This window comes from Naegleria lovaniensis, assembly GCF_003324165.1.
Source record: "Naegleria lovaniensis strain ATCC 30569 chromosome Unknown tig060, whole genome shotgun sequence".
Taxonomy (NCBI): Eukaryota; Heterolobosea; class Eutetramitea; order Acrasida; family Naegleriidae; genus Naegleria; species Naegleria lovaniensis.
The window spans coordinates 59155-83399 of NW_025407882.1; the positions used below are offsets into that span (position 1 = coordinate 59155).

General features: G+C 37.1%; 14 protein-coding genes across 14 annotated transcripts; 6 read left to right on the top strand and 8 right to left on the bottom strand.

The window, feature by feature from the left end:
* Positions 1 to 264: 264 nt before the first annotated feature.
* On the bottom strand, positions 265 to 1803 carry C9374_012842 (uncharacterized protein; the record flags this gene model as incomplete). Its single annotated transcript, XM_044688653.1, has 1 exon — positions 265 to 1803. One exon carries the CDS (start codon positions 1801 to 1803, stop codon positions 265 to 267), a length of 1539 nt encoding a protein of 512 aa, XP_044542284.1.
* A 2112-nt stretch (positions 1804 to 3915) lies between these two features.
* Positions 3916 to 5142, top strand: C9374_012843 (uncharacterized protein; the record flags this gene model as incomplete). The annotated part of the gene is made up of 1 exon (XM_044688654.1): positions 3916 to 5142. The coding sequence occupies one exon, from the start codon at positions 3916 to 3918 to the stop codon at positions 5140 to 5142; it is 1227 nt and encodes a 408-aa protein (XP_044542285.1).
* Positions 5143 to 5400: 258 nt separating this feature from the next.
* C9374_012844 (uncharacterized protein) lies at positions 5401 to 5862 on the bottom strand (the record flags this gene model as incomplete). Its single annotated transcript, XM_044688655.1, has 1 exon — positions 5401 to 5862. The coding sequence occupies one exon, from the start codon at positions 5860 to 5862 to the stop codon at positions 5401 to 5403; it is 462 nt and encodes a 153-aa protein (XP_044542286.1).
* Positions 5863 to 6094: 232 nt separating this feature from the next.
* C9374_012845 (uncharacterized protein) lies at positions 6095 to 7439 on the top strand (the record flags this gene model as incomplete). Its single annotated transcript, XM_044688656.1, has 2 exons — positions 6095 to 6375; positions 6515 to 7439. 2 exons carry the CDS (start codon positions 6095 to 6097, stop codon positions 7437 to 7439), a joined length of 1206 nt encoding a protein of 401 aa, XP_044542287.1.
* A 192-nt stretch (positions 7440 to 7631) lies between these two features.
* C9374_012846 (uncharacterized protein) lies at positions 7632 to 8462 on the bottom strand (the record flags this gene model as incomplete). The annotated part of the gene is made up of 1 exon (XM_044688657.1): positions 7632 to 8462. The coding sequence occupies one exon, from the start codon at positions 8460 to 8462 to the stop codon at positions 7632 to 7634; it is 831 nt and encodes a 276-aa protein (XP_044542288.1).
* Positions 8463 to 8717: 255 nt separating this feature from the next.
* On the bottom strand, positions 8718 to 9977 carry C9374_012847 (uncharacterized protein; the record flags this gene model as incomplete). Its single annotated transcript, XM_044688658.1, has 1 exon — positions 8718 to 9977. One exon carries the CDS (start codon positions 9975 to 9977, stop codon positions 8718 to 8720), a length of 1260 nt encoding a protein of 419 aa, XP_044542289.1.
* Positions 9978 to 10375: 398 nt separating this feature from the next.
* On the bottom strand, positions 10376 to 10684 carry C9374_012848 (uncharacterized protein; the record flags this gene model as incomplete). Its single annotated transcript, XM_044688660.1, has 1 exon — positions 10376 to 10684. The coding sequence occupies one exon, from the start codon at positions 10682 to 10684 to the stop codon at positions 10376 to 10378; it is 309 nt and encodes a 102-aa protein (XP_044542290.1).
* A 1802-nt stretch (positions 10685 to 12486) lies between these two features.
* Positions 12487 to 13212, top strand: C9374_012849 (uncharacterized protein; the record flags this gene model as incomplete). Its single annotated transcript, XM_044688661.1, has 1 exon — positions 12487 to 13212. The coding sequence occupies one exon, from the start codon at positions 12487 to 12489 to the stop codon at positions 13210 to 13212; it is 726 nt and encodes a 241-aa protein (XP_044542291.1).
* Positions 13213 to 13669: 457 nt separating this feature from the next.
* Positions 13670 to 14236, bottom strand: C9374_012850 (uncharacterized protein; the record flags this gene model as incomplete). Its single annotated transcript, XM_044688662.1, has 1 exon — positions 13670 to 14236. The coding sequence occupies one exon, from the start codon at positions 14234 to 14236 to the stop codon at positions 13670 to 13672; it is 567 nt and encodes a 188-aa protein (XP_044542292.1).
* A 441-nt stretch (positions 14237 to 14677) lies between these two features.
* C9374_012851 (uncharacterized protein) lies at positions 14678 to 17161 on the bottom strand (the record flags this gene model as incomplete). The annotated part of the gene is made up of 4 exons (XM_044688663.1): positions 14678 to 15821; positions 15926 to 15979; positions 16083 to 16383; positions 16495 to 17161. The coding sequence occupies 4 exons, from the start codon at positions 17159 to 17161 to the stop codon at positions 14678 to 14680; spliced, it is 2166 nt and encodes a 721-aa protein (XP_044542293.1).
* A 241-nt stretch (positions 17162 to 17402) lies between these two features.
* Positions 17403 to 18472, top strand: C9374_012852 (uncharacterized protein; the record flags this gene model as incomplete). The annotated part of the gene is made up of 3 exons (XM_044688664.1): positions 17403 to 17637; positions 17773 to 17841; positions 17898 to 18472. 3 exons carry the CDS (start codon positions 17403 to 17405, stop codon positions 18470 to 18472), a joined length of 879 nt encoding a protein of 292 aa, XP_044542294.1.
* A 146-nt stretch (positions 18473 to 18618) lies between these two features.
* On the top strand, positions 18619 to 18891 carry C9374_012853 (uncharacterized protein; the record flags this gene model as incomplete). The annotated part of the gene is made up of 1 exon (XM_044688665.1): positions 18619 to 18891. The coding sequence occupies one exon, from the start codon at positions 18619 to 18621 to the stop codon at positions 18889 to 18891; it is 273 nt and encodes a 90-aa protein (XP_044542295.1).
* A 273-nt stretch (positions 18892 to 19164) lies between these two features.
* On the bottom strand, positions 19165 to 21570 carry C9374_012854 (uncharacterized protein; the record flags this gene model as incomplete). The annotated part of the gene is made up of 1 exon (XM_044688666.1): positions 19165 to 21570. One exon carries the CDS (start codon positions 21568 to 21570, stop codon positions 19165 to 19167), a length of 2406 nt encoding a protein of 801 aa, XP_044542296.1.
* A 627-nt stretch (positions 21571 to 22197) lies between these two features.
* On the top strand, positions 22198 to 24192 carry C9374_012855 (uncharacterized protein; the record flags this gene model as incomplete). Its single annotated transcript, XM_044688667.1, has 1 exon — positions 22198 to 24192. The coding sequence occupies one exon, from the start codon at positions 22198 to 22200 to the stop codon at positions 24190 to 24192; it is 1995 nt and encodes a 664-aa protein (XP_044542297.1).
* Between the last annotated feature and the right edge of the window lie 53 nt (positions 24193 to 24245).

Below are 24245 nucleotides of genomic sequence, written 5' to 3' on the forward strand. Positions count from 1 at the left end.
GATGAATTTTAAAATCTGAATTTAAGATTTGATTGAAATAAGATGCATTAGAAAAAACACAAGTCAAGAAACAAGAATAGGATGGAATTCGACAAATTCATCAACAGTACATGCATTACAATCTTCTTCTCTACACCTACCCACCATCATCATGGTCATTTGGTGTTTTCAACATTCAAAGTGAAGCCAATCCACCACTTGTAGCATGAAATATTTTCCTTGACAAGAGCACACTCTCACTCACACGAATCATCACCACCACGACTAAACAGAAGGAGAAGAAGGTGAAGTAATATTCATTTCATCCCCAGAGACATTCAATTCCATTAAACCTGTACTCGATGATGGTGAAGAATGTGGTGGTGAATTCATGACATTTGGCGTTGAACCATGATTGAGTGATTTCACTCTCTCGACCTGTTTATCCTTGAGTTCAGGTCGTTGTGACAAGTGACCAGCCGATGGAGCAGAATGCATCATCTTGGGTTCAGTTTCAACAATTCGTCCAAAACATTCACAATTCAACCATTGATGAATATTCTCACTCACTTTCTTTCCATAAATTCCCTCACTTTCAACACTCGAATACAAGATGTAAATGACACAATTCGAGGCAAACAGTAACAAGATGTCATACGAGGAGGATCTCAACAAACCCAATTCGACTGTGAAAATGTCCCAACCTTGATAATACGTTGCAAAACTTAGTGCAGCAATGATGGCGAGAAGAAAATTGGAAACGTTCAAAATCATGGTCGATTTGGTTAATTTCACACTCAAAACACCTGCAGACCCCATTCGTGTCTTTCTCATTTTCACTAAAATGGTAATTCCAGCAATGGTAAAAGCCACACAGAAGAGAATACTCAAAGAAAAGTAAAAGATGGAGAGAACTTGGAAAAAGATACTCGTCTGTTGAGTCACTACCAATGAAATAATTCCAGCAATGACAAAGCAAAGAAAAAAGATGTAAAAGAAGATGGTAATTGCGGTATTCCACCATGAAAGAAGTCCTTTTGATTTTCCCTTATTAATCAAATCCAAGGTATGACTCCAGTGAATGACCATACAACAGAAACAGAGTCCGAGACTAATGAAAACAAAAGCTCTCATGGTTCCTCCAACATCGTCAATGACAAATTTCAAAATAGGTATGGAAAAGTTTCGTGTGAATGAGAAAATTTGTGTCAAGTATTCAAACACCAAAAGAATGGAATTCCAAAAGATACTATGAGCCTTAATATCTCCCAACGTGAGTAAGAAAATGGCACGTAAATATTGACGAGGTCCATAACTCGTACTCCCAAAATAGAACGCTTCTTCCTTTTGATATTTTCGATTTTTCGACAAGATGCCATAACCATACGAACAACGAGGAATGATCACTCCCAACACAAAGATCACACTCGTAACAATGGTCACTACAAGGAAAATGATACACGTAGCATAATACTTGTACGGTGCTAGAAATGCATGATTCACATCGTAACATCGATACGCATAATCATTCGTGGCACCACAATGACAAAACATGGGCAATGAATTTGCATCAAAAAGAGACTTGTTAGTGAGAGGGAAGTATAAATTCATGAAATAGGAGAGAGTGTCTTTGGATGGATCTTTTGGAATGACTTTGGAGAGAGTGAGGGAATAAATGCTGGGTGGAAGAGGTTCGTAATATCTGGCGTCCATAATTCCAAAATGAATTCCTTTACCATCTTTGGAATAAGAGCTAGATGAGAGAGTCAAGTTAGAGGCACCACTGGTAATTCCGATGGCATTGAGACAATGAGAATTCATCATGTTGACAACAGTACTCAATGTTGTTGGAAAGTTTGGACATGTGTGTTAGTGACAGAAATGGTTTGACGAAATTGAATAGCGCTTGAAGAATCACACAAGAAGCAATGATTGAAAACGAAGGAGAACTAGTTGAGAATATCATGATATTGATGCACACATGTAAGGATGATCACAAAATTCAATACTCTCAAAAAGGAAATGGATATCTCAAAAACTTACCTCAGTTCGAAACAATTCATTTCCGTACAACCGTGCCGTCATATTTGCAGTATTCAAAGGATTCGAGCAAAAGTAATCCATACAATTCAACATTCTCATATTGTACGTTGGAAATGAGGACTGACTTTTGGCAGAAACCATTAATTTGACAGTTGCGTTTTGTTGCTCCACATTTTGACAAAAATCAACGGTTGGAGAATCAAAGGGAGGAAGGTAAATGAAATTCTTGACTTGTAGTGGTTTAAACATGTTGGCATTGAGAATTGGAAACACGACCGAGTTGAAGGATGCGTATTGAGCTTGTATCTGACAAGAACAGATGATACAAGTCATGACGACAGCTATCAAGAGCCGGAAGGAGCATTTTGGCAGAGCCGTGAATGGAGAGATGATATGCATCCTTGTTATCATAAGTTCGAATCTTTTGTGGTTGTTGTTGTTTTTTATCTTGAAGATAATGGTTGAGAGATGTAGAAGAAGAAAATCATGCGGCTGATTCAAAGAATACTTTCCAAATTTCATGTTTTTGGCCAGGATTTTCTGAGAGAGAAGTGATGCTTGAGACAGCAGCCAGTTGTCAAGAAACCATCTTTCCTAATTTAGACATTTCGAAAATTGGATTTTCTTCTACCGTAAATCGATAGAATTTTGGAAACCCAACGACTTCATGGTGCTGTTCTGTTATTAAAGAGGTAGTAATTAAGAACACACATTATGGAATGGAATGATTCAAAATAGCCGTCAAATAATGGCGAAAATTGTAGTTTGCATCTTGCAAAGTTTGCATCCTGATATTTGAATCCAGTACTGTTCGTTGTGTGGTAAATATTAGTTCTCCATCACAAAGTTCAGAATGACAGAATGACAGATTGAAGAAATAGTACGTAACAACTTCCATTTTGGAAGGAGATTGTTACGCTCATAATCTGCTGAATGGAAGGTCTTTTACAGAGATTAGTTCTATTCACTTTGGTAATGATAAACCTTAACTTAGTCCTTTTGAATTGGTGAAAGGACAGTTCATCCTCATCGATTAGTATTAATATTCAACACGCAATATTTCATGTTTCGATCGAGTAGCATTGTGAAATTAGAAACGAATTTCTCCCTAAAAGATGCAAAGAATTCAATATCATTCAACACAATTCATCATGAACGACTTTTTTGGGTTTCATTGGTTTCAGTATTCTGAATAGTGAAATCAAAATTGAATTTTTTACCTCAATTCACTTTTTCATGCCCAATTCACAATTACAATTTGAGGATTCGATCCCGGGTCTCTCAGAAAAACGCGCCCGCCAATTTGATTGGGTTCATTGTTCATCGAGAGAGAACATCCTCATGAACCAACAAGGAATTGTTGAACAACAATTCAACATGAACTCTCACCGAGCTTTCACTGCAATCTTTCATACAACAGGTCATTATGCGTGCTTCACTGAAAACGCTTCCATGACAACGGTCGTTCATTGGCTTCTCATACGAATCTTTGAAATGTGTGAAAGGAATGAATAACACAACTTCATCTAAAACAACATGACTCTGGAAGATGATGATTCGATCATTTCAAGTCTGCAAATGCCGAGACAGTGTCATCTTGTTCATCCTTTGTATTTGGGTCACCGTTTCGCGTTCCATTTCCAAACCTATTCGTTCCATCAGGTTCATACCGTCTGACATTTGACCAGTGACACGACGAACATAAAGAGGCCTCACTCTACTACGCGCTTTACATGAATCAAGCAACAAAACCCGTGTGATGCTGCTCTCTCACTGATTCCCTCAGTATTATCATCTCTCTCCCGTTGTGTGCTGCATAAAAACTATTTATTCACACACATCATCCTTCACAGAGTCATCTTGTTGGCACTTGCCATGCTCTTCTGCATGGTCATGTTCGCCGCAACATCCACAACAAACGCAGCAAGCGCAGACACCTTGGCTGCTTCCACATTATGTTTCGGTTTGAAAGTCAAGAAGAACCGTCGTGCTGGTTGTATCCGAAAACACAGAAAACTCTTGAGAAGAGTTCCACGTAGACCTCGAGCAGTCATTAGACGTTTGTTGAAGAAGTGTCGTCGTAATAGACGTGCTGTGAAGAGAGCTTTGAGAAGATCAAGAAAATTGGCTCGTCGTGTGCGTCGTGTCAAGTCCAAGCGTGCTCGTCGTGCCGTTCGTCGTGCTTTGAAGAGAGCTCGTAGACAAGCCAAGAAGATTAGACGTGCTGCTAGACGTTGTGCTAGACGTGCTTCCAAGAGAGCAAGAAAGGCTAGAAAGTTGGCTCGTCGTCGTGCCAGACGTGCTGCTAGACGTGCTTTGAAGAGAGCTCGCCGATTGGCAAAGAGAAGAAGAGCATTGAAAAGACGTGCTGCTTTGAGAAGAAGAGCTTCCTTGAGAAGACGTGCTCGTAAACTTGCCAAGAGAAGATCATTGGTTAAGAGATGTCGTCGATTTGTGAGAAGAGCTACCAAGAAGGCTGTTAAGAAGGCTGTGAAGAAAGCTACCAAGAAGCTTCAAAAGAAGTTGAAGAAGGTTAAGAAGGCTGCAAAGAAGGCTATCAAGAAGGCTAAGAAGCAAGTCAAGAAGGCAAAGAAGGCTGTTAAGAAGGCCAAGAAGGTTGCCAAGAGAAGAGTTATTGTTAGAAGAAGAAGAGCACCAAGAAGAAAGTGCAGAAGAGCAAGAAGAGGAAGAAGAGCTACCAAGAAGGCCAAGAAGGCTGCCAAGAAGAGAGCTGCCAAGAAGGCTGCTAAAAAGCTCAAGAAGCAACTCAAGAAGCTCCAAAAGAAGTTGAAGAAGGCCAAGAAGGCTGCAAAGAAGGCTGCTAAAAAGGCTGCCAAGAAGAGAGCTGCCAGAAGAAAGATTGTTTTGAAGAAGAAGGCTGCTAAGAAGCTCAACAAGATTGTCAAGAAGTTGTTGAGACTCAAGAAGAAGCTCGGAAAGAGATACAATCCAAAGAAACACCTTCCAAAGAAGGTCCGTAAGATCTTGAAAAAGTTGAAGCTCCAAAAGAGATGCAGAAAAATCAGAAGAATTAGAAGAACCAGAAGATGCAGAAGAGCTAACATCAAGTTCCCACAAAGATTGTTGAGAAAGTTGAAGAAGGTTCAAAAGAGAAATTAAATTGATTTCAATATCAATGCTTTGTAATTGAATCAGATCTATGATGAATTCAACATAAATTGCTGTATAAATCTTTGACTTGATCAACATTTTGAATTGTTCTTCTTTTTTTGAATGCAATCAAATCTGTGAAATGATCTCAAACAAAATTGAACATGTTGATCTTGGCATTAATTGCCACATGGAGAAAGGTTCGTTTCTCATCAAAATCCCAATGCAGTTCTTGGAGTAGAGCTCTCCAATCATCACCATTTCAAATCATTGTTTCCTTTTCTTTGCTGTTTGAGGAGAATCAATTCCCTCGTCCACAATTTCCAAAACTTCATCATCAGAGATCTCTTCTTCCTGATCTGCTCCTTTCCTCACAGGTTGTTGTGCCGTTTTCACAGGTTGTGAGGCAATGAATTTTCGTAATTGTTCTGCATCTTCCCGTTGAGTAGCCAACGAAGGCTGTTCTGCTTCAAATTTTCGTTTATGATTAAGTATGAGTGTACCAATGGCTGGATTGACCATACCATACGCATCCATCAAATTCCGAGTTTCAACCACATTCAATCGTGAGAGAAATTTAGAGATTAATAAATCCCGATGTTGGAATCTACCTTCTTTTTCCAAATCGGTTAAGAAGTTGAGAAAGAGATCAACAAAAGCAAGGCATCCTTCCCGATGTAATGGAGTGTATCCCGAAGAGGGGTCGTTCTTTTTGTTACTTGATGACATTCCGATGGTGTGCTTTTTAATTCTTGTTGGTGATTATGATTGACGAATTAGAAAAGTATTATATTTTCAGTTGATTCAATGAGTTGTATATCAATCAATAATTATAATTTAAAAAAGATTCATTTGCATCATCATCATGTCTTTAAATCATCAATTAATTTGCAAATTATAATTGATGGACTCAATCCGTTCGAGACCGAAAAATTTCGTTTTTTTGTAAACCAAGAAAAAAATGTCTCAATGCAACCTCACTCAATGCAACAGTAATCATCATTCTAATGTAGTAAATCAAAGAGGAGAACAAGATATTGAAAATTCTTTCACAGAAAAAACACGAGAAGGAAAGAGAAGTCTTGATCTATTAAATGATTGCATTTCCGAAAATGAAGAATTTGATCAGACCTATTTACAAGCCTCCAAGAAGAAAATTAAGATGGTTCCATTCTACTTGTTGATTGCGTTTTTGGATAGCATGTTTCCATTCTTAAGGGGAAAGGATTTAAATATTTGCAGGTACGTGTTGGAGGCATACCATCAATGAAGAAAATCTTTTAATGTTGTGAAAACCGAATCACATTCCATCATTGATGACAATTTTGTAACATGACGTGTTCACAATATATTGGAATGGCTTTGCAATTTATTTTCAAAGACAAGTATGCAAAGATTGGTACAATTTTCAAAATAGTGATTATTTCATTTCTCAACACACGAAAAGAATGAATCTCATACACAACAAATTAGTGATATCGCACAAAAAAACGCAAATTTCCATTGTTCAATACATTCTCGGATACAAACAAGGTCCCATGCTTGTGATTCATACCGATAATCAAGTGTTAAAACTTTCAGAAAAAATCCAAGACTATATTTCAAAACCAGAAGCTCCTCAACTCGTGAATGATGCCTTGAAAGAAATATGTAAAGGTCATATCAAATCACAACTCTGTTATAAGGACGGAAAAAAGCATGGAGAGGCCATTGATTACTTTAAATCAGGAGAGGTTATGCAAGTGGGACATTTTGCTTTTGGAAAAAAAGAAGGATCGTTTGTGAAATATTTCTCGCATCGAAAAGATGCCATTGAAAGATCGTGTTCCTATAAGAATGACAAACTTGATGGAAAACTAATTGAATACAAAGTCATGTATAATGAAAATGGAAGAAAAGTAATTGCCAAAGATGTAGAATGTCATTACAAGAATGGCAAATATGATGGACTCAAGATTTTATATTTTGGAGTAGACGAGCAAGTAATGGAATGGATTAACTATAAAGAAGGAAAATTTCATGGCATTTGCAGATCGTATACTTGTAAGGACAGATTTTTTAACACAAAGGAACATCATTTGAATTGTGAAGCTACATACTTTGAAGGTAAATTGCATGGAGTTCGAACAGAGTTTTATGCAGATGGTTCGCCATTTCAAAGACGTGAATATAACATGGGAAAGCTTGTCGATGGGTCCATTTACTCAAGGAAACGAGTACCTACAACCTCTTCGGCGAGTAATTCCATTTATGTTGATGGATCGGATCAGGAAGATGAGGAGGAGGAGTCTGACGAAGTGGAGTGAAGCTCACAATGAAATTGAGTGAGTTGTGTCGACAAGATGTGTCGATAAATAAAATTGTAAATATTTAACCTTAAAGAAAATTATTATTCATAATCGTTTTAATATTTGTAAAATTTACACGTTTCATCATCATTTTCAAAAATCGTTGTCACATGATTTGTTTCATCCTAAACATTCCCATATCACTCACAATTAAAGTTTAGAAGTACGCTCATTCGATGATTTTTCCTTCAAAATGTTCAAAAATTTAAATACCTTATCATGCTCTGGAGTTTTCGACATGAGTTGAAGCCATTTGCAAACATTTGGATACGACTTGAACATTTCAGATTCCCACAATACAGAAGCATTGGACATTAATGACAATTGCATGAGCTCATTATAACACAACAAGTCAGCAATTGAAATTTTAGCTTGTCCACACAAATAGCGAGCATTACCACCAGCAGACGAAGAAGAAACATCTTCCGATGGAGCCATCCAAAATGTATCCAATTGTTTCAAGACCATGTGTGTTTTCTTTTCCAATTGTCGAATATTGGTTTCATCTTTGGCCATTCCAAAAGCATTGGGCCCAATGGATACAGCAAAAGCCAATCCACCCACTGCAGGTCTCAATTGTGAATTATGATAACCCAAATACATGTTCACTTTGGTATGTTCCGTCAAGTGTGAATGAGGATCCGGATACCAATGTCCAGGAATTTGACACAACTTTCGATATCGATGAAACAAGTGCAATAATATGGCTTGACTTTCGAAAATGGTTTCTTCACCATTGTGGTGTGAAGAAGAATCTTTCGGATTCGAATTTTCAATGGGAATGATGGTCAATGAGGGAATTTGTTTCATCGGATTGATCTTTTCATAGGATTTGGAGCGATGATCCAATTTCTCTAATCGAATTAATTTAAATTCGAATGGAATGTTATTGAGCATCATGAACCACATGACGGATCGTGAAGGTTGGCTGATGTGATTGCCATAGAGAATGATCTTGTCCTTGATTTGTGTACTAATCATGATGATGATGAAATGTCAAACTTGTTGTTCTTATTCAATTGTATTTTTTTGTTTGTGAAATTCTCCGTTGCTGTTGCTACAACAATTTTATCACTCCGAGTTTGACAACAATTGTTGATGATGGTATTGGCGCGTTGACCATTCTTGTTTAGAATGCGTCCTCAGGGGTGAATCGATTAACATGTAAGAACATTCATGAATTCCATGGAATGTCAAAATAAGTATGAGATGAATTGGACAGTTCTCACCCTTATTTTAAAATAATTTCGAAAATTCGTCATAATTGAGTACGAGTTGATTTTCTCCCAAAACACCATCTAATTGTACAGTGGCACATCCCTTATCAAAATCTACAGCCAATAGAGTGGCAGTTTTTCCTCTCATGGTTTCATGTTTAAGAACGGTGACTTTTCCTCCAATTTTGGGAATGACTGTTTGCAAATTATCTTGATAAACTTCAATAATTTGTCCAGGATTATCTAGTAATTCTACTTGAGCTTGTCTCTTTTTCTTGAGAGTTTTAATTACAAGTCCTTTCTTGTTATAAAATTCGGAAGCTTCATCAATAATTTTCACAACAATTCCTGTTTTAAGCCAGCCACTTGAAAGTCCAGTATCGTCTTCATTGTCATCTGTTCTAGTCTTTTTCTTCTTTTTAGCTGGTTCCATCGATGATTGAATATTATTGTCTGATGCGGTGATTTCCGATTCATTTTGATACTCTGATTCGTCACGATCTATTGGAACTTGCTCTTGTATTGCACTACTATTCCGTTTGGCTGCATTGCAATTGGTGTCATCCTCTTTTACAGAGTTGTCTGAGGTCGTTTGTGACGAGCTTTTCTTACTTGTTAGTGCAAAACCTGAAAATGAAGGTTTTTTATGCTGTTTTGTTTCCGAAGATGATGTAACATGTTGTTCAGTGTCATCTCCTTCTTTGATGATTTGATCGGCTTGCTCTTCGAGTTCTTTCAACGCTTGAAATTGTCTTTCGTACAACTCAAATTTTCTCTTCTCATCCAACACTTCATCATTTTCAGTATTCGATGATGAGGCACCACTCGGATTATAGGTATTTGTTTCTCCCAAATATTGAATCAACCACGTGTCCTTTTCTTCATCATACTCCACATAACAAACTCCGATTTTTCCCAAATATTTTACAAACGAACTGAGTGTGGTCCAACGTGTTGAATTCATATGTACATGATGTCGATCATTAATATATTCATTATACACTTTCAATGCTTGTACCTTTTTCTTGGCATGCCTAGTCCTCAAAATATCTAAAAATCCTTTTTTAAATTCCTCACTGAATTGATTAATAAATCGGGATGGATTGGCTCGGAACACTTGCATTTGCCGATGATGACTCTCACTCAAGGTATGAGCCTTAAATCCAGCCGCATCCCGACATTGCTTTTGGCACATTTGGCAATAAAACTTGAGTTTCAAAAGACCTTTTGCTTTGATGGCTTTGGCCGCTTGTTTGTAGGGATTTGCTGCTTCCGACATTTTTTTTTGTTGAATTTATAAAAAACATTCAATGAATGAAGTGATGGTGAAGCAAGGATGTTTCTTGATATTCATCATCATGATTTTGAAGAGAGGAATATGATATCATCTGTACGAGTTCAGTCCAGTAGTAGTACAGGTTCAAGTCAATTGTTGGTGGTCAAAGCAAATTTTTTCTGGTAACCAAGGATCAATTTTGATTTTACAACTTTATTTGATCTTTTCGCTCGTGCGACGCCGGGAAAGGATTCGTTCATCCTCCTCTTTCGAAAGGACCAACAACGAATTCAATATCACGTGCGCAAGGTCAGTACTCACTTTCTCTTGTGGCGACTGACGTGACTGATGCTTCTCTGTGAGAGAGGAATTTAATAGATCTTCTCTCGAAATTGTCACTCTTATTGTTCTTGGTCCATCATGATCTCAGAAGGGAGTTGTTGTTCATCGTCATGGTCCTCTTCGTGTTGACAATACAATTCTTGCCAAGCTTGCATGACATCTTGAATATCCAATTTCAAGAAGGTTGGTGTTTGAATGGTAATTTCATCCAATTTGACTTTTTGAATCATGGGAGGGAATGTTGAGGAGTGTGTGCTCAACGTATTACACTCAAAAGGAGAAAGAGTTTGGTACGAAGTTGTTGGAGATGAATGAAATGGATGGTCCATCATCATGGTCTTCATCAATACTGCGTTCGAGTTGGTCATGTGATGCATATGAGAGAGTGTCATTGAGGACATGCTATTCCGTTGGAGGTGGTTGTTGTTGCTCAAGAACGAATTATGAGTTGTTTTTTTCTAATCTTTTGTTGTTTGGATGCATGAACAGTCGTGCAATTGATATTTAAGTCATTGTAACTTGACTGTAAAAGTGAATGAGGCGAAATCTTTCATGGTATGTTCAAAATAGTTTGCAGCGTTCAAACATGAACGAAGAACCGAAGTACCTATCTCAGATGCCTATTATATGGAAATGGAAGGAAGAAGCCAAACGGTATTTTTCTGTTTCTACTTGAAGGTGTCATGCGTCAAGTATTCACGTAAACGAAACAGTTATGGTTCGTCGAATCTGTCCAAAGCAAAGAGAGATTGCGTGGGTTAAATTTTCTTTAACCTGTTGCAACTCTTTAATCTTGAGAATAATCAAATTGAATATTAAAAAGGGAAAGTGATCTAAAAGAGTGACTCAATTCTCCAGAAACTGTAAATATTTGTTGTACTTTATTCACTGTGGTGTAGAGGTTAAGTACGATAGCCACCTCAATGCGTTCTGCGTGTTGCAAAGGAGTATTGTTTGTTTGAAACAACAACATCAATGCTTGTCCGCAAGTTAGTAACTGTTTACAATCATCTCCATCTTTAGAATTGAATATTCGAAATCAAGAATTGCATCTCTCTTTCTAATATTGAAAGAAAACATGTTCGGATTTTGGTATGAAAAAGGTGTCATCTCCAGCCATGTTGCATTCCGAATGATTGTACCACCAATAGAACAACCATCAATCGGAAGCATTATAGTTCTCATCATGATTCATACGCCTGACCGTTGCCTTATGTGACGTAACGTCGTGAGCTCTGTTTTGGTAGTTCTCACCTTGTCGAACATTAATTTCTAAACACATGTTCATTGCAAGAGAATATCGTTTAAGGAATTTCTGGTGTTGAATCTCTTCATGCAGTACATTCGTCGTTGCACTGTAGACAGCATGCTTAGGCAGTACTTTGCTTTGGTCTATGAAGTGGTGACCAGGAGGATTTCCAAAGCCGAGAGAATGAGTCCCTTCATGAACTACGTCGATCGTTGCTCTCATATGAGTAATTCCGATGGGTACGAATGAAGCAAACAATTCAAACAAGTAACTTCAAATCAATTTCCAAATCTAGATTATTAGGCTTCAAATTGAGAGAGGTCATCTCGAAAATCGTATTGTTTCGTTCATTCGTTCGTTCATTGAAGAGAGAGGCCTTAGAAACGTTTCTGTTCCTTTTACCCGTGTTATTCATCGTTGTGTTTTACAGTACACACGTCAATTTTGTAAATTTTCATACAATACCAAAATTATCGGGTTTGGCTGAAGTGTATCTTAGGTTTGGCTCCAACGAGTCGAAAAAAGTTTTTGATCCAGCACGTTGGTTGTTCGTCGTTCCATAACCATGACCATGATGATTGAAAAGCATCTACTTTTTGCAAGCCCTTTCTTTTTTAAAAAATTCTGTTAACGTCTGTTCTGTGTCCTCTCGGAAGCAAAACGTTTTTTTTGAACGGTCTTGTGTGTGGTTCTGATCATCCTCATCCTCTCTTCTTTCTTTAAATTTCAATAAGATTTAATAGTATCATTGTGTGAATACCTATTGGAAAACGTCGGAGTTATCTTTGAGATTCACTTCAATATATTTTTACAATCATCATCATCATTACTAATTTATTAAATATATTCCTCACACACTGTCATCATTCAGGAATACAGACTGAGAACAACATGGTAAAATTAATAACCACCAAAAGGAGAATGATTATCACTCTCGCCGTATTGGCCATTTCAACCATAATGTCCATTTCATGCTTGGGTGTCGGAGCTTATTTTGCAAAATTATATTGGGACTTTATTAGGGCCTCTCAGAAGAGTACTGAAAAGCCATTGCTCACCGAATTAACAACGTGTAATGTCACGAATAATGTTGAAAATTGTATAATGGAGAGAACAGTTACGCAAAATAGTCAAACCTATGACGTGAGGTATTGTCATGCCATTGTGACCTATTCATTCCATGAGGAAACATACACCAATGTCACATTGGACACCTTCCCAAAATACTACAAGTTGAACACAACTGCTACTTGGATAGAGCTCAAGAAGGGTGACTTGAATGGCATGTTCGATAACGATCTGGTTGATGTGAACACTGAAAAGCAATGCTACACAAATACGGAACATCCAGATTGGTTTGTAGGATTTGGAAAGAGAGATTTATTTTACTATTATAAGGACATTTCATCATTCTTGACTACTTCATCGATTGTTGCAGTTGCCACGTTATTACCAGCCAGTTGCTTGATTCTATTTGTGATTTTACCCCTTCTCGGTTGTTTAGCATGGCAATATAAAAAGTGGAGAGGAGTTCCAAGACATTTGGTTGGAGAACAACATTTCAAACATGTGGAAATGGAAAAGAATGACGAACAGAGTGATGAGGAAGAATATGATATTCGAACCAAGAAGAAGAATTATTTCTAATCCGTCATGGTCTTTTTCAAACGATACTAGGTCATTGAGAGGTCAATGTTGAACTTAATCAGTGTTGTTGATAATATATATATTATGTTGTGCACAAACAACATTTAAGCTCACTCGTCCATTGGTGTCGTGATCCTTATGAACCGTTTTTCTCTTTGAAAGTCTAAAAAATTGAACTCCATTCATGCACAGAGAGGAATTCACATGGATCATCATACTCTCTAATGAGATGCTGCTTTTGAAACACAACAACTCAACAACAATGACATTCGATACTCGAACGTTGACTCATAACCCCACAAGAAAACATTGATTTCAAAAGGATGATCTATACTATTTTAACAAATCACAACTTTGGGAAATCACATTTATTTTGCATTGTTACAACAATGGAACCATTGGATCCATTTCAAATCTCAATTAACGATCCATCACCACTCACTCAATCGATTGCATCTTATTGATTACGACTAGTTCCAGTAATTTGTTCAGTCACAGTATCCACAAGACCAGTGACTGGATGCAACAACTTGGCGCCAGTGACTGGAGCTCGAGGATGAGGCATGGTTGGAGCGTTTTGTTTTGCCCATTCCAAATCACGATACAATTGAGAGAGTTCATTGGAAGAGAGTTGTTCTCTCAATTTAGGGAAAATGATATTCTCTTCTTCTTTCATGTGATCTTCAAGGCCGGAGAAGAGTTTTTCACATTCTTGGAAAAACGAGTCACGATAAGTAAAGTTGCCAGTGGTCAAGACATCAAGATTGTCCAACAAGAATTGCATAATTTCTTTTGCTACTTGATTATCGACCAATTCCTTGTCGTAGAGGAATTTACCATTATCAAACTTTTTCGTGATCAATTCGTACAAGTATCGTTCCTCAGCAGATGTGTGTTGACACACAAAGGTTATAATGTCCTTAATAATGTCGCGACGAAGGGTCCAATTGGTTTCATTGCGGAATTGAGAGAAGCGATCACGAAGCCAGACATGATCGTTTTCAAGGTAGGAAAGTCCGTCCATTTTGTATTGGAGTAGTTGTTGTTGTTATGATTGATGGTTTGTTGGAAATTTGGAGTGAAGATATTGTTACAAAAAGTGTGAAGATTTTTTTGAGGGAATTTATTTCTATTGTGAAGGTACAGAGTGGATGCTTGGTGCAATGCAACACATGTGAGGAAGGTTGTCGTTTTGAACAGTTGGATTTTTCAGATTTAGGAAACATCTTGAATTGGAAATTCAAAAAAGGAGATTCCTTGAATTTGGAAATTCTGTCAATTCATACAAGAAACAAACAAGAGAAAACTATTTAGAATGTCATTGTTAATTTCATGAGGAAAATCCCCGAGTTCTTGTATGTTACAATCAACCTAGAGTCCTTGTTCCGTAAATTGTTAACATCAACCATTGGTGCCATACAAATGTTTCACAATAAATAGGAAGCAATTCATTCTCAAATCAAACTCACACTTGATCTTCATCAATAGCTGCAGCAGCCAATGCCTCCGTCGAGTCTTCTCCAGAATTAATATTCAATGGTTGTTTTAAATCCTCCTTCGAAAAGGAACTCACAAATTCTTTCATGTCATCACCTCCAACTTCTTCATTTTCTTCCACAGACGGCCAAATTGCAAAAATTGCAAAAATAACAAGACATGACAACACCAAAAGCCAGCCCAATACAAGAGACAAGACATCATATTTGGATGGATCCTTAAATGTTGAAAATGGATGAATGGATTCTGTTACTAAATTCCAAATTAAAAATACAAATAAACTGAGAGGTGTTAAATATTTCACAACAAGACTCCAAATGAGAAATGGACCAATGGTTGTGTCTCGTTCAATTCTCTCTCGGAATGAATCCACTGAAAAGCAAATAATTCCCTTAAAATTATTCCAAGATTTGTGTTGAGAGAATTTGGAAAATCGTTTTCGAATAAATTTGAAAAGTGTCAATGAAGATTCCGAGTTTGGTTGAAGACGATTCGATGATACATGGTCTATTCCATTTTGGTTATTCATGAGAGGTGAAATTTTGATGGCTCCTCCTTCTGGATTCGATGAAAAGTATCCAATAACGAGACATTCCATTAAGGCAATCAATCCCATTCCATAATTTCCAACATAATGATCCACAATTTCCAAAATATAATAACCATTCGATAATGTAAATGGAATTCCAAAGAAAAATGAAATTCCACACACCACAAATGTAATGACAAATCGTCGAGTATTTCTTCGTGGAATTAAATTTTTCACACAATCAATCAAAGCTTCTGAAAAATAGAGTGTGCTATTAAAACCCACAAAAATCAATGAAAATATTAAAATCACTGTGAACATGTGTGGAATTGGGAAAAGATTCGTTGCTGCTTCGATCATGACAAAAATTGGAGAACCAATTCCAGCATGAAAATGAGAATTGATTTCATCTGGAGTTTTGCTAGTGACAGCTAAATAACCTAAAACGGCATAGTAAGAAACTCCACTAATGACTGAAACGAGAATTCCTGCAAAGAGTATCATGAAAGAGTTGAGAACAATGTCCTTATTTCCATTTTTGAATTGAGAGGAATACATGGTAAGATAACCATTGGAAATTCCACTTTGAAAATTTGTGAATTAGAGTTTCGTGTGGTAAATGATTTGACAAATTTGGATTTTTCAACGTGTCATTTAGAATTTGAAATTAAAAATTTTAAAACCTACTAGGTAAAACATATTTGACCAAATGCACCTAACCATAAATCACCCTTGGCCAATCTTTTCAAGAATTTAAAGAAATAAAAAGTAGTTGACCAAAAATATTCGTTTTCCAAACAACATTCATCCAAAACATTAAAACATTTCAAACCAATCAACTTACAACATCCAATCTGGTTTTAAAAATTGTAAAATTCCAATTCCAGATCCAACTTCAAACAAGACTCGAATCAAAATCACTAATAACATCAAGACATAGATGGAACTAAACACAGCTGCAAACCATCTCACAATCTTACTGACAGATTCCAAAAATAGAAACCAATAACTTAGAAACCAAAAGGAAGCGAGAGCGACCAAGACAGGCCACGAAAGAAATCCACTCATGTCATACCAGTTGGTACTAATTTTTAAAATTTGAGATTTGAAAAAATGTTCAGGAGTTCCAGACCAAGGCATGGGATCTGTGTGTCATGAATATGAGTGAATTGTATATCATATTTGGAAATAAATTACAAAAAAATTTACAAGTTGACCATGAATAAATGTGTGACAAAAACATTTCACACACTTACCTGAAAATATATTTCCAAAATAAACTCCAAGCCATGAAGTAATTACAGAATAATACGATGAAATAATCACGCTTCCAAGAATGCATGAGGCCATTCCAATTCCACTCGATCGTCGATTCCATCTCGCCAATGAAAACAAAAAATTCTTTCCAGAAATGTAACCAAGTGAGTAATCGAGAATAATTAAAGGCAGTCCAATAATTGCTAATAAGAGAAAATATGGAATGATGAAGGCACCTCCATGAAATTTGTGTGAAATGTATGGAAATCTTAACAAACTGCCAAATGTCAAAACAATTCCAATATTGCTAGTCAAGGTGTAAAAGAAGGACAAAACTTTCACCATTGGATTTCGTGATTTCATTCCATTTTTTGCATTATCTTTCGAATGATACACATAATATTCATTATTATTATTAATACTCGATCCACGACTCATCTGTCGTCTGTCATCCATCATACTTTGAACCGCATAATGATTAATCGGAGCATTCAAATGATGTGAAATAATTTGTTTGTTATTGTCATCATCATTAACAACCGGAATGGAATGAAACACATTCGAATCATCTTGACTTCCAATAGATCCATAATTTTGTGAATTTTGTGAAAGAGAGGAAAGAGAACGTTCTCGGGAAGTGTTTGGTGTGCGAGTAAGAATACTCATAATGTGTCGTGCTGCTCAGAATAATGATGATGTATGTAGAAACGCGCGTTGGTATGAGATTTGAATTTCGAGGTTTGCGTGTGATGAGAGATTTTGATTTTTTTCAAGATTTTTAAAAATCAAGGAAAAGCGACATGGTTGGGAATGGAAAAGATTCCAAAAGATTTCTTATTCCTGTGAAGTGATAAGTGTTTCGCTGTTTGTTAATCTCGTCATGGAATGGGGATGAGAATGGCAATAAATGAAAAAAATTATTGCATTCCAAAAGAAGAAGAATTTAATTACGGCCCGATTGTTTCAATTATCGAGAAAATATTCATTCAGTTTGAATACAAGGGTTGATTTGAATTTAGGAATGAAAGAAATGTCATTGAAGAAACAATTTTTAACGTCGGAAGAGGCTATTAAAATTGATCAACTGCTCATGGATAAGAATGTACATGGATTTTCAATTGATCAGTTGATGGAAATGGCAGGCATGTATTGATACATGATTAACGATGGATTAATAATTTTGAATTATTTGAATTTAATTGTTGCAATTACACTGGGCATAATTTTGAATTATGAATAATTTTGTTGGATGGAAAATTGGCTTAATAACATAATAGGAATGTCTGTGGCTCATGCATGTTTTGATTATGCTCCTCCAAATGACGCTTCCAACAATTCTTGTTTGAGTAGGTGTTTTGATGTCTATACTCAAAAATATAACGATTTTTCGTTATGAAACAAGTTGTATGTGGTCCAGGAAACAATGGAGGAGACGGTCTCGTGGCAGCACGACATTTGAAACATTTTGGATACTCACCTGTAATTTTGTATCCCAAAGAAACAACCAATGAGTTATATCTTCGATTATTAACACAATGCAAACAATTGGAAATTCCAATATTTAAATCCATACAAGAATTATTAGAACACTACAGTCATACTTTTGAAAATTTCAAATTCATTCTTGATGGAATATTCGGGTTTTCTTTTTCTGCCAAAAGTGGAATTCGGGAACCTTACAAACAAATTATTGAAACGTTAAATGAGAAAGCCAAACAGCAAAAGGTGCCAATGATTTGTATTGATATTCCCTCAGGATGGGATGTCAACAATTCCAATGTTGAGGAAAATCTACAGAATGGAGGTCTCTATTGTGACGTGTTAATTTCACTGACTGCTCCGAAATTGTGTGCTCAATATTTTAAGGGTGTTCATTATGTTGGTGGAAGATTTATTCCACCCTCTCTTCAAACAGAATTGAATTTGCAATTGCCTCAATACCAAGGTACAGATATTATTGCAAAGATTCACTATTAAATTTGATGTGTTCAAACTGTTCTAATGTGAAGAATGAAGCGCCACCTTTCTCTTCATCTCAGGTATTGTTGGACAAAAAGATGTGAATTTTCTTCTCTAATTCGTGCACTCCCAATCAAAATAAAAATTCTTGTTTGAAGAAAAAAATGTCCTCCTTTCTCAAAGCAACTTTTGATTTCATCTTTCCGAAGAGTCGAGTCACTGGAAGACGACCTTTTCTTGTGGCATCTATTCTTTTTGTTTCATACTTGACATTATTTTCACCTCGTGCAGGACATGAAGCAAGTGGTGCTGACATTGGACGTTCAACTCTGGTTTCGGATCAAATTATTGCGGATGATGTAAACAAGAAGATGAGGTTATTGGCAGAAAGAAAGAAGTTGAAAGAACACAAAAGTACTCATTTAGATGAAGAATAATTATCATCATCATGATTAATATGATTTAAAATAATTTTCTACACATTGTGCAGAAATAACAATATATTGAGCGCTGCTTTTATCAATTAATAACCATTCCATCAACAATATATTTCATGATATTATTTAACCATCCATCGGATACCCATCCAATTTCTAGGTTTTTCACCCTGACAATAAATTCATGTAAGTAACAGCAGGATCATCATGACGACGAAACAGAAATACTCATTGAAAATATATCCTTTGACTTTACGCAACGACAATTATTATTTACATGTAATTTATTAATTCATCCGTTAATGCAGCACAATTTTCCAATACTTTGATATCTTTTCTTCGTCTTCTTTGCTTTTCGTCTCTCGCTTCTTTGCTGTCCGATGTGGGTGAGAGAAGTCTCGGAACTTCTTTTCGAGTGATGATAGGCTGCTGACTATGATTACCACTGCTACTCACTGGTTGCTGCTGTTGCGTAGCATTAAGGGCATTCCATGTGTCCTCATCATACGGAGTGGCTGCAGAGGATGCTCTCGATGACGACACCGAAACACATTCCGATAATGGAGTTCTGTATGAAATGGGTTGAGCTCGAGCTGCCCGAGCAAATTCCGAGTTGGAGAGTTGAGTCATGCGTTCTCTCACTTTTCGAACGGCTTGCAGAAATACTTGTTCCACTTCCAATGGGTTTTGATTTGAAATTTCCATAAAGTAGCAATTCTCACCGATGGTAGCTGCTAATTGCTCTCCTTCTTCGAATGTGACTTGTCTCTCTGTCTCTGTACATCCACACATGGCATACTCGTATTGTGAATAGATGGAAGGTCGTCGCTTATTGGACTTGGTGATTGGAATGCGTGCTGGAAGAGAGTGAATGAATTGAGTTTTGTCTTCATTGCTTAATCCAAAGCCGTAATAGAAGCCATACATGTCTGAACTGTTGTTGTTGTTATTATTGGTGGGTGGTTGTTGAACAATGGATGGTCGTCGTTCTTGTTGTGACGTTGTTGGTACTGTGAAAGAGGACGAATTGGTAAGCTGGTGAATCAGGTTACTTCGTGCAATAGATGGATCTTGATCTCGTTTCGTACCCACAAGTAAGATGGTGGGCTGGAAGGAATAATATTTACATCGTGGAGAACGTTTAGTAAGGGAGCCCTTCTTTTTAGAGTTATTAGCAAGCTCTTCATTGTAATTTTTCAAATGTGACTCGACAGCCAACAGTTGGAGATTTTCATAGATTTGTAAAACCTTCTCAAAGGAGGAATAATCTGAAATGGAATACATGAGTAAGATGACCACATTGGATGCAAAGAAGGACCCATTGGAAGACGAAGAAATTTGATTCATGATAGACTTTTTCAACTCCCTTTCGAGTTGTACACAACTATTTCTTCGAGGAGACGACGAGGTCATATTCTTGCTGCTTGTATTGCTTGATGCATCTGTCAAGGTGCAACTCTCTGCCATGGAAGAACCTAATATTGTTGTGGAGACGAGCGAGCTGCTACAACTCGATGAATTATTACTGAATGAGCAATTATTTAAGGAATCACTATTAGGATGATTCTGTTCTGCTGCTGAAGCATTTTCAACAATTGAGGTAATTGCTTTGGAGGGTTTTGAGAGGTGTTCAACTAAATTGGATGTACTGCTCTGAGAGCTTTGTAACGAGCTTGTGCTATTTGAGACATCTTGAGGCGATTGCAATGACGACTCGTTTTGCAAGAGAACATCACCCCATGTGTCCAAAATATGAATGCTTGTCGTTTCACCATCAATATCAACCACCTTTTTGAATTGATCCTCCACTGTGGAAACATGTTGAGATGGAAATATTCCTTTCAGATATTGACTACAAAGGGCACTCTTTCCCACAGCTGTAGCACCCAGTACGAGAACCTTAATGTCCTTCGATTCTTGTTGTTCCTTATTCGAGAAGAGAGTGGATTTGAGAAATTGTCTAGGAGATGGAAATGATCGACCAGATGAGGACGAGGAGGACATGCTATAGGGATTGGCTGATATAAAGCCACTACCCGAATAGTTTCCACTTTGAAGTTGCTGCAGTGTGACCGAGACGGGTCTCTTTTTAGGATGCACTCCATCTGAGATGGCTCGATTTCGACCTCTCTCACTTTGCTTGGGGTTCTGATGATGATTTCTACTGGCATTACTTCTACTCGTATCCATGGAACATCTCTCGGTATAATAACCATGTGTGGTGGAAGATGAGGGCGAACCAAGTTGTTCCAAAGCCACAGCTGCTTCAATATCATCAAAATTAAGGTTAGAATTTCGATTCAGAGAGTGACGAATCTTGTTGAGCTTATCCTTAAAGAAGTGTCCAATAGAGAGACGAAGAGAGTTACGATTTCGGGGCACGTTCGTTTCAGTATGACTACTCTGTTGATCTTGAGTGCTTGATTCTACGGTCTGGTTGTTGTGCTGTTGACGATGAGCCAGAAAAATGTCCATGCTTGGCCGTTCTGATGTCGTTGTGGACATGTTGGAATCTGCCAAATTCATTTCTGTGGCGAGGAAAGGAGGAGAATTTAGGGTAGAAGTGGAGGTAGACGTGGCGGTGTTGGTGGTTGTTGATTTGTTGGTGGTAGAGGTAGAAGACTTGGATTTAGTTGTGGTTTGATTGGAACCACTTGATTTGTTCTTTCTGAAAAACATTCTCAATGGAGGAAAATGTTGACGATGAGACGGAAATTGATGTTACTGATGATGGCAGTATTGAAGAATATTGTTCTCTCGTTGTAATATTGACTTTGTTTTGTGTGCTGAAAATTTCAACGTTGCGTTTGGGATCTTACAATCTATGAAAATAATGGCGGTAAAAAGTGTCACAAGAGAAACTGCTGATGCACGCGATTCGTTAGCGAGTAACACAGTCTCAGTGAGCAACAATTGTTGAAGAGCTGATGCTCAAAATACTTGACACAAGAGTTGACAAGAATGAGGTTGTTGTTTTTTTGTATTGAGATGATCACCTTGAAACTTTCTAACTGCTACCCAAACACTCTGCACATCTTTTCATTCAACAGTACATGTTTGGACTTGTTCCACAAAAGTTGAGCATCATCTTGGCTGATGCATAGCACATAAAGGAAAGTGATGAGAAAAGGATTTGTGAATTTACGTTTGGTAATGCATGCATTCTTTAGTCCATGATGTTGAATGCCTAGAATTGCCTGTGAATGGAGCATGACCCTGGTCCAAAAATCAACAAGTTTGATCTTTGGAATTCAACGTTTTTTTCAAATTCTTGAAATGGTTTGAAATTTGAGAGCAACGAAAAAAATGAAAAAGGCAAATCCTTCTTGCGTCATCGTGTATAGACCTTTCGGAGCAAGTTTCGGTCATTCAGCACTATTACCATCATCCAAGTTGTTCGTGCCAAATGACGAACAACAACACCATCATGGTGAGGTTTTGGAAGGAGAGTATAAAAGTATAATTTCAAAGAATGGATTGAGAAGGTTACTTTTCACTTTTCTCGGATATGGGGATGGCTCTCTCAAATTGTTTTTGACTCATGATCACCATACAGATCATCGGATTGAAAATAACAAGGTGAAGATTTTCAAATTCACTGAACTTCTGAAAGGATTGTCATCAATAGATGGCATGATGGTACTTGAAAATGTTTCATCCCGACACCACAAACAGAGACAAACGAACGATTCGTTTTCGAGTGGGAAAAATACATTTGAAGGTACCACTTTCCCCTCCATGATGACGATTCACTCATTTACTTTATTAGTAATTTCAAAATTTGGAAAAGCAAAATCATCAATTATTGCTTTCAAAATTAATTTACAATATGCTTGTACTCCACAGTTGCCTTCAACTGACATTGAGATTGAAAACACACTTATTGAAATAGTTCCTGACACCAGCTTACTTCCCACAAAATCAATAGTTGGATTGGACATTCTCACTACTACAACGGCCATCAAAAAGAAAGTAACAGAGAAATACCTTGTGGCAATTACTACGGATAATCATGTATGGATATGGCATGAAAAAAATTTAGACAAACTCGTAGCTTGCATGCCGTTACCAGATATAGAATCGTCAGAATTAGTTCTCGATTTTTCAATTTTAGCCTTGCATGATGGATCACAGATGTTATGCACTTTAACTTCAAGCCAATCATTACTCTTTTTTAAGCTCAACAAAAATGACACCGCTATTACACTACAAAAAATGGCTGTAGATGAACAGTTTGCTCAACAAGATATTTCCATAACATGTATCCATACGATGAACAATTTAATTGTAACTCATTTCAAAAACAAGCTTGCTCATGTGATTTCATTGAACACTTCCCATGTCGAAGACGTTTACAAATTAGAGCTCGAAGATGTCGCTCTGTTACATTTTACAAATCGTGAAAACTTTATTTTCTATCATCAAAAAACTCGAAAATTGACGCAATGCCTGAATGGAATTCAACACTGTATCGACACGATGGTTGAAAGCGAATCTAATTTACGCATTTTCTGTGTAACAAAGGATGGAAATTACATGATTGTAATTATTGGTTCGTGGCTTTTTGTGTTGAAAATTGTAACAGATGGACAGGCCAAGCTCATTCTAAAATGTGACATTCTTAATGATCACTCTTTACTTCATGAGGCAATCATTGGAAACTCTGAGAAAAACAAATTTATTTCCGTAGTTCCTGCAAATTTACTCTCAAGACTTTTATATACAAATCCTGTTTGCCTGTTGACAAGTTCATTCAACGATCAACGGAATATTATGACCATCACTTGGCTCACTCCTGTGGATAATAGTGGCCATTTTGTGTGCTCCATGAACACTGGAAGACATTCAGCGTCATTAGTGCTACCTAGCATGAAATTTGCTCTCAGCGTACCGACCACTGCACTTGCAGACACAGTTCTTGCCATTGGTGGATGCAGCGGAAGCTCCATTGACAAGTTTGAAAAGTTTGTCAATTGTTTAGATGACGTTAAGCATGAGCAGACTCATCATTCACCACGAAAACCACTCTCACTCGTGACACACCACGTTGAAAAACATGGTTCATTTTACTGCTTTTCGGAATGCTGTGCTCATTTATGCTGTGTCATTGAGAAAGAATTGGAAAGAACATGTCCCAATCATCATCTATTCTATTGCAGAGTTGTTGCTGGTTTTGTGAAGCAAGGTTATTGGCAAGATGGTAAAATGTTCGTTTCGAATAATGAAGCGATTTGCCCTCCCTATTTGACATTTGTTGGAAGTCAACAGTTTGCTAAAATTTCGAATTTGACTAATGACTGATATTTGAATATATTTAATCATATTTCTTGCAATTATGAAAAGGAACACACATT